This window comes from Rhizophagus irregularis, chromosome 2 (assembly GCF_026210795.1).
Source record: "Rhizophagus irregularis chromosome 2, complete sequence".
Lineage (NCBI taxonomy): Eukaryota > Fungi > Glomeromycota > Glomeromycetes > Glomerales > Glomeraceae > Rhizophagus > Rhizophagus irregularis.
The window spans coordinates 5,039,011-5,048,547 of record NC_089430.1 but is presented as its reverse complement, the minus strand read 5'-3'; the positions used below and the strand labels follow the sequence as shown (position 1 = coordinate 5,048,547).

General features: G+C 29.6%; 1 protein-coding gene across 1 annotated transcript; it reads right to left on the bottom strand.

The window, feature by feature from the left end:
- Window positions 1–7,251: 7,251 nt before the first annotated feature.
- OCT59_012439 (uncharacterized protein) lies at window positions 7,252–7,732 on the bottom strand (the record flags this gene model as incomplete). The annotated part of the gene is made up of 4 exons (XM_025325318.2): window positions 7,252–7,337; window positions 7,423–7,458; window positions 7,533–7,654; window positions 7,728–7,732. 4 exons carry the CDS (start codon window positions 7,730–7,732, stop codon window positions 7,252–7,254), a joined length of 249 nt encoding a protein of 82 aa, XP_025181840.2.
- Between the last annotated feature and the right edge of the window lie 1,805 nt (window positions 7,733–9,537).

Genomic DNA, 9,537 nt, shown 5'->3' with positions numbered 1-9,537 from the left:
TGAAGATGGTAATATTTAAACTTACATTTATTATAGCAATGTTTGTTATGCATAATCAGTTAATTTTTTTGTTTATTTTTATTTATTTAGATCGGAAATGGTAAAACAAGTATATTCTGTTTGACATTTTAATTGCAAAGTAATGATTTTTATATCTTCATTTGAATTTTTCCGTCAATATAGTTTAAAATTCCGTATATTGGAGGGCTTTGAAAAAAATATTGTTTACAAATTTACACCTCGATAATTATTCCAATAGGATTAATTGATTAGGAATGACATTAAGAAGGATTTTAAATTGTGAAGATATTATTATTTAGTTTATTTATATTGTTTATTTTATATATATTTTCTAAGTTTATTAATTAAATAAAAAATTTATAAAACTAGATAGATTTGATAATGAGGAGTAATTTTTGTGTTATTCAATAACTAATTGAGATGCAACTTTTTTTAGTTGATGTAACGTTGATTAGAATTTTACGGTATTAATTTTATAATTGCTTTAATATGTGAATTACAGCTAAAGATACTGTAACTGACGTGCGTCACATGTCACATAAGATTAAGGTATAATTGGAAATTAAATTTTATAATTTCTTTGTTATTAATAAATTTATTTATCACATTAAAAGATTGTTTGGACTCAAACTCACGGGAAACTCCAAGTTTTTTGTAAATTTACTATAGCATATGAATCAAATAAGTATCAAATTTCATAGTTTATTACGTTCGATATACAAATTTACTTATAGAATAAAAAGTAATTTCATTAATAAACGATATCAGTTATCACCTGACGCAAATCGTTATCTGAGACACCATATATATATTAATTTGATATATTTATTCAAATGAGATAAATATTAATCTGTAGTTCTTTTGATTAATAAATTCTCAAAGAAATAATCTCTCTTTTTATTTACACAAAAAAAAAGTGATAACATTGTAGTTAGGGACTAATTAATCAAAACTATGCTAGCGACATTGAATATTTTATTATGATCAGATTTTATTCTTTGTAAGGCTATAAATTTTAATTAAATAGTCTATTAATAATTTATAATAATAAATATAATACAAGTTTCTAAAAGTTTCTCACAAATCTTGCGTTTGTTTTTCAACCTCCTTTCAGATGGAAAGTGTTATTAAGAACTATACCAAAATAGTTACGTTCATTTTTTTTTTACAAAGTTGTTCGATAGAAAGAATTTACACTAATCAGAATATCAAATGTCTAAAATTTTATATATTGATAATTCAATAATGCGGTTAAACATTTTTAATTATGTCAATTATTTTAATAGACAAAATGCTCCAAAGAAAAGCCCAGTCACGTGAAGCAAACCAAATTTCTGTTAAAATTTTACGCTAAAAAAATTTGATCATCTGTATAACATAAAAATCTGTTCATAATAAAATATTTGATTAATTAGTCTGCGACACCCTAACATTATAGTATATTATTATTGGCCACAGTCCATTGCTTAAACTTGTATTCGGCAGGATTAATCAATGTATACACCGATGAATTTTTTTGTAAATTACTCCACGGTATAAAACAAGTATAAAAAAGTATAAAATCCATCGGTGTATACGTCATACACAATGTGATAACAAGTATGTATTTACTTGCAACTGGCTGGCTATACTAATTTTCGCCCCTAGTTCCATTGATTCTGGCTTGTGAACCGGGTCCGATTGATCAACATCTGGAATTTTTTATCAATTGTAAATCATCCGGATCCATGTCTTCTGTCGTCATTACATGGAATCCGAGCCAACTCCACATCGGATCCAATAGGAACCTGGGGCGAAAATTAGTATAGCCGCAACTGGTTGAGTGGACTGTATATATCAATATTTAAAATTACAAATAGTAATCAATTTTGTGCAATGTGCATTAACTTAAAGTGGTAATAAGAAAGAGTGGCTTAATTATTCTTAAATCATGCACTGCTCTCCTTTGTACTCAGCTTATTTTGTGGTATTTGTAATAGATTATTTACCTTTATGTAACTTTTTAAATTTTTTTATTTTATTTTATTATTTTGGTCTTATTACTGATAGAATATAATTTAACATATACTAGGTAACGAGAACCGTAAAATTTCATTGGCTGACATTGCATGGTTTTATGTATTTGAAAGTCCTAGATTTGGATTCTAATTATTATTTTGTGTGAATTTATATTAATAAACTGTTTGCTGCAGATTAGTAATTCGACCTTGCGCTTTCATGCGTATTTTAACTTTATATATTATATCATGTAACATGTTCGAACTAATAAGTACATTTCGCTTATCAAGATCTTGATCGAAAACAATATAATCTAAGTAAAAATCGTGTTACTTTCAACATATACCTGGTTTGCATGATGCTTATTTACAAAAAGATACTTGGTAATTTTTTCATGCCCTTTATTACTTTTATTGTTCATTTATATTATTAACATTTAAATTGCAAATAATGTATTATGAATAATTCTAATAACTCATTAAATTTTTTAAAAAGAAATTCTTATCGCAATATACCAACTTCGTTCTTTTTTTTATAAAATATCATTCCTAACAATTTTTTCATACAATATATAAATATGAACAAATATTTGTATTAAAATTAAAATTAATTGTTACCATCACCAAACATAGTATAAAGAGAAAAATATTTTTAATGAATTTTTTTTAAAATGACAGTTGATCCCAAGTTCATGAACTTCAATTTGATATCTTGATTATACTCTTATCACTACATAATTCTTTGAAACTTTTATCAGATTAAAGTCCATTACTTCATTTATTCAAATTTTTCATATTTCCAAAAAGAAATTTTAAATAATTTATAAAAAAAATCAATTAAAAAAAAATTATGAACCAAAAAAAAAATATAAAAAAATAAAAAGAGAAAAAGAGATTATAAAAATTTTTTTTTTGGTATTGAATAAAACCAAAATAAATAAAAAATAATTTAAAAATTTTTTATTACGGGTTAAAAAAAAAGAACCAAAATCAGGAAAAAATGTAAGAACCGGTAATAAATAATTCTCATTTAGCGAAAAAAAATATCCGAGCAGAATTCATTAATCAGACGCAGTCATGTCACAAGTTTTCATGTTACACAATTCAAATAATTTATATGTAACGTCAGGTAAATTTCTTTTAGTTATATAAATGTATGTAACGCTTGAATAATAATATCATGTAAAATTTGATCTTATTATCTTTATTGTTTCTATTTTAGTATAAGTAATCGTTTTTTTTTCTTTTATTTGAAAATTTTAATTAAAACAAAAATGATTAAAAATCAAAGAATTTCATTCGCCGGTGACCCGTATTGCAGCCCATAATTTTGTATAATTTTTTACGTTAATAGTTGACCAGCAATTTCACTAAATTACTAGTAATTCTTGGTAATTTATACAAATTAGTATAGCAGTAGTCATTTACCTTTTAAAATATCAAATTGAAGTACATATCTTTAACTTCTTTTACAATTTTAAAATTCAAAGTTAGAAAATTTATAGTACTGTACATTTTATAAATTTTAATCCCAAATTTTCTTTAACAAAAAGCAAAATTCCCTTTATGCGAAGTGAAAATAAATAAAAATTTTGTACTGTCTACATTTTGTATTCACGGTGTTTGTAGGGGATCCGTGTTTGCGCAGAATGAGGGCAAAATAATCTTGTAGATCTTGTCTTCTACCTTCTATATACTGACTGACATTATCTTAATTCCGGCCCTGAAGAAATGCGTACAACGGACTAATCGGACTATCCTGTGTTATGATCGAGGCAGAAATTATTTTCTGTGTTTTTTTCTGAATTTTTTTTTTTAATTTCGAAAATTATTCTAACAAACTGAATTCATTTATTATTATTATTTAAATAGATTTCATTCAAATTATTGGCGTTGTAGCCATACCCATCGTCTCTATATGTTTGCTACAAGAAGTCAGATGAGATATGTGCAAAGTGTAATAAAATATGAAACGTCTAGCAAAATTTTAAAAACTGGACTAGCGGTAATATCAAAATTGGAAAGGAAAGATCAAGATATCCTTATAGTTCTAAAAACCTTATATAATCCAGGTATTTTAACATTAGAATATATAAATAAGGTATAATAAGATTGATTTTTAAAATTATCAAAAAAAAATTTTTTTTTTTACTAATATATCTAATTTTATTATACTTGTAGATTTTAGTACATCATAAAGTTTATGGAATAACTCAAATTTCAGAACTTAAGAATTATATGGTGGTTTTGAATGATTTATCACGTGAAAAATGTAATTATATACAGTATGTAACGCAAAAAGGGTTAAACAAAATTTTGATAGTTGAACAAGTGGTAATAATGATATTTATAAATATATTTGAGAGACTCAAATTATTAGCTCATCTATATTCTATATAATTAAAAACATTAAATGGCTTTACTTATTAGCAAAAGTTAGTTTTATTTGACCAAAATGTTTAAATTACGTGACAAAATATCTGCACGAAATATAACAAAAATTAAGAATAACTTCTTACTTCATGAATATTCAAAATAACTTGATGAAAATTAATATTTAAATAGTCTCTCGTACCTGTAAAATAGCCTTTGGAAACGCGTTCGCTTTGGTTAAGTTGTTGTAACTATATAATAAAAAAACAGGCGCGATACAGTTGTTAAATTCAAAAAACTCCTGTAAACTTCAACTATCAAGTATATATTTAAATAGTTTAATAAAAATTAATAAAAATTACATACCTTTATACCGGCTCAAACAATTTTATTGAAAAAGAGAAAAGGGTGAGAGAAAGATAAGAGTGTATATGACGATTATGACGCGACCGTACTGATCAAAAATCCAGTGGGATCACCCTAGATTTTTGATCAGTATAGCGCAACCGTATTTGCCCTGAATCAACAATTTTCACAATCGATTATCAACAAGTATATTAAACGTTTACGCCAACTTCTCAAAGATAAACTATTAGCAATCAAAAATAGAACCGACTCGGACATCTTAAACTAGGGAACGGTAACCGTTGGGAGTCCGGAGCGAAAAGCGAAATTATTAACCTTAATAAACACAGGTAATTCGAATAAAAAGAATATTTATCAAAAAAAATATATCAAATAAACAATTTTTGTTCTATTTTTATCACATGTAACCGAAAGAACCAATACGAATGGATGGCCATCGACTCACACAGTGAGCGGGCGGACAACGGGACATTTGTGAAACCGACACGAATAGTATATAGTCCTTCGCTTCGCTCCGGACTAATAATCATAGAACTAAAACTTTTATTCGTTTTAGTGCCTGGACCCACGTGATCTACATGGGATTTTACTTTCGTTGCAACTTCGAGGGACTGCTGCTTCCGTTTCTATTAAGCTTTCCTCAATCGTATCGATTAGCTGTTTAATATGTCTCAAAAACGCTGGTACTGCGGTGTTCATAACGAAAAGATAACCAACCGTCGTTTAACACATGGAAACAATCGTATCCCACAAGGCCTACGCTTTTACGCTGAAAAAACACGCAAACTTCTTATTCCTAATACGTTAAAGAATAAAAGAAACGTCAAAGAAGTTCATCCTCAACGCCTCGGCGTTAACTGCACCGTTGCGATACGCAAATACAATCGGTCCATAGGCCAACTTAACCCTGAAATACAAAATATATAATATGATGGAACATACACAAAGCCTCGAACGCATGAATCCAAAGAAGCGGATTTATTATACCAATCTTAAATTCGACGTTCGCCGAACTTTTATTCAAATAGAACGATGGAATCGTTTAACTACAAGTACTCACAATTACGAGAAACACCATCATTAATTTAAACCGATCCCATTAATAAACGTACGTCCAGCGGTATTCAAACGAATTCAACATCTACCAGAAAAATACACTCAATTTAACGATGTTCTTTACGTTCGTCGTTCTGACGAATATAGACGTCTTCAAAAACGGACAAAAATTGGTTAAGACGCAATATAGAGAAAAAACAACTTCCTCCTTTACCTCCGGGTACTCCTGGTGATCCGGTATTTATTACAAAGATACCTATAACACCAACCTCTTCGATTACAAGATTAGAAAGCGCTTCAATGCTAGCTCAATCCCTCAGTACAATTATATATTACAAAGCCTTAGAACTAAGGCGACGTTACCAAGGACGACGATTACTCCACGTTCAAGATTTATCGACGAAACCAAATGATACCGCCGATTACGTCATTTCACAACGCGATAGCGCAATAATTCCAACTGTGAGTGACAGTTCTTACACTTCAGGGGTGTTACAAAAACATGTATTGTACGGTTGGTCAAATATGTATTGTACGGTTAGCTTTTTTTGTATGTATGGCATACATACATTTTTTAGTTACCGTACATGTATAGGATAAATGACTAAACATGTATGGAAAATTTACCGTGCATGATTGAAAAATTACCGTACATGTATGAATATACATATTTTGAATAAAAAAAAGATATAAAAAAATATCAATTTATTAGTTTTGCACCAAGGTGCAATTTCAATTTCTGACATATTGGTATGTACATGACACTTCATTTTATTAAAAAAAAAAATATTCATTGTTATTTAATATAAAGTGAAATAAAAATAAAAATAAAAATTTTCAAAGGAACTTTTAATATATATAATAATGAAAATAATTTTATAAAAGAACTATCATACACTTAATTAGTAGTGTTTAATTTGCGCAATTATAACCATTGTTTATTAAAATTAGCTTTACCAAATTTTAGTATACGTATAAAACAACATAACCATTTTTGACACATGATTAGCAGATGATCGTTACACATTAGATATTGTGTCTAGTGCTTCGATCCGGATGGGTTTTTAACGGATCAATCCGCGGTTTACTACAGTTTGGCAACGGTTTATTTGAGTTGGAGCTATAAGTTTGGCCAAAATTAATAAACTTTGTAGAAGAATAATTTTTTTTAAATCTGACAAAAATTATAGTTTGACAAAAATAATAGAAAAATGTTGTGATTCTAATCAACGGATCAATCCAGATCGAAGCACTAGATTGAGTTCTTTGCGTTTACTAATTCTAATTTTTCAATTTTAGCCTGAAGTTTACGATCCGCTTTTCGTTCAATTAATTGCATTCTTACTCTCTTCAATTTCAATATTTAAAATAATATCCTGATCTTCATTTTCTTGATCACTATTAATTTCAATAACATCAACTCTACTCTTTTTAGTTTTTATATTTCTGCTTGTTGCTGCCTTTGTTTTACTCCTCTTTCTTCTGGCTTTTCTTGATTGTTTATATCTTGTATTGGAACTTTTTCTAGTACAATAAAAAAAATTGTGTAAATTAATAGATTTATGAAATAAAACCTTAAGTATTAGATCCTAGAAAATAAAGACTTTACTTTTTGATTCTTTTAATATTTCTTTTTGTTTTCCGCCTATTAAATTCATATGAATTAAGTAAATTTTAAATTAATAAATAAATCACTACTTATTACTCATCAGTCATTACTTTTTCGCCTCATAGCTCTTGTTTGTCTTTTAATTTCACTTTTATCTCTTCTAGTATAAGGTACGCCATACCTATCGTGAGTTTCTGCTATCTTAAAAATTCTTTCATCCAAACACCTACCCCTAAATAAAAAGTAAAGAATTTAAAAAATCAAAAATTAAAAAATAAATTTTAATTTAAAAATAAAAAAATTACCGCATGATTGCTGTAAGAAGTTTTAACTGTTTTCCTTCCCGATTAGCTTGAGCATGTGCTGCTTCAGCAATATTTGTATTATTTGCATGGCATTCCCAAATTTCGTTTTCCGGAGGAAAAAAAACTCTTTCCCAAAAAAACAGTACAAAAATTTTAGCGACTTTCGTTGGATATTTTTACCATTAAATATTCAAGAACCTCGTTACTGTTTATTTGCTGATCGCACCGAAGGAGTTTCTAGTATACTTTACCTTACTATTTGTAATATAAACCTCTTCCTCTTCACAGTTTCTTCCACCTTTTCTTCGTATATAAAAGTCAGGAACAACTTTCAACTCTCTTGGTACTCATCTTTATGGTACCACTTCAATTGAAACCTTTACTACCAGACAACTTTCCCCGAAGTTTACTATCTCTGAAGAGGCTACCCAGGACCCTCAAGTCGTCCTTCGTCTTTATCGCCTTGCAAAACTTTTTTATTCACTTACGCCACGGAACTTCTCAATCCTTACACAAGCTGCGACACACGTGGTAGTGGTACACTTTACAGAAATAATTTTTCTGTCTACACCAATGACAATTTTCTACAATATCAACATTAAGATAAACTATTGGTTCTCAAACATCGTATTGAATCTACGGGTGACAAATTACAATGAACCAAAACTTACATCCGATTTTGTGCCGGCGACCATGTGATTTACCTTTGTTTTTATTTTGGTTGCAATTACGAATTCCCGCCGCGTTTGTATTATCAAAACACCGTTGGTCACCATCGAATTATTAACGATTTCGTCCAACATAATACCCATCATATGCCACGCGATAAACGCTTTTATAAAAATTACTTATCCAATGCTACTTCAATAGAAGGCATTTCCAATCAACGGAATACCAAAAATATACATTCTCAGCGTCTCAGTGTTAACTATACCGTCACTCTTAAAAAATATCACTATATAGATGGACAACGTTCCTCCCGACTCCGCCGTATTATAGTGTCTACTAATGCTGAAGATCGGCCGATATGTACACAAAGAATATTCCCGATTACGTTTTGACGTGATCCGGTCCCCTCAACAAATGGAAAGATGGAATCGTCTTACCAGAAGTAATTTAAATCTTACACACCCTCATTTATTGACGGAAACTACTAATCCCCGAACTAGTGCCAGATATGCTGCCACATTAAACAACTTCAACACTCCCCCATCAATAATCGAATACCATACGTCGATCAACGTCTCCATAAATGGAAAGCTTACCAGGAAGCCTATAAAAGGGGCAAAAATTGGCTTCATAGAAAGAAAAGGCGTGATCGCCTTAAAAAACAACTACCTCCTATTCCGCCAGGTACACCTGGCGACCCTCGGGTATACCTCAAAAACACATACAATATATACAATATCAACTTATTTGATAGAAATATTAGATAGACGGAAATATAATGTTGATTCTATTCCGCAATATAACGTCACCTATACCATGGCTAGAAACCTTCACCTTTATAAATATCCCTTCCCTAGCTGTGTGGTCATCGAAGATGTCACGCAACAAGCTAACGCTAACGCCTCATACTCTATCTCCGACAAAGACCGCCAATTTCTTACTCGTCCTGACGTCTTTTTACATCGTACTCCTCCAGTGGACAAAGATAACAAATCAGATATGAGCGATGAATCGTTCAAATCGGCTATGGACATGCCGATGGAGATTACTCCTCCGCCGACACCGGCGCATAATTAATACTTACTTCAACTTACAAACAAGTCCGGACCTTATTACAATATATCATTCTGCACCTGACAGT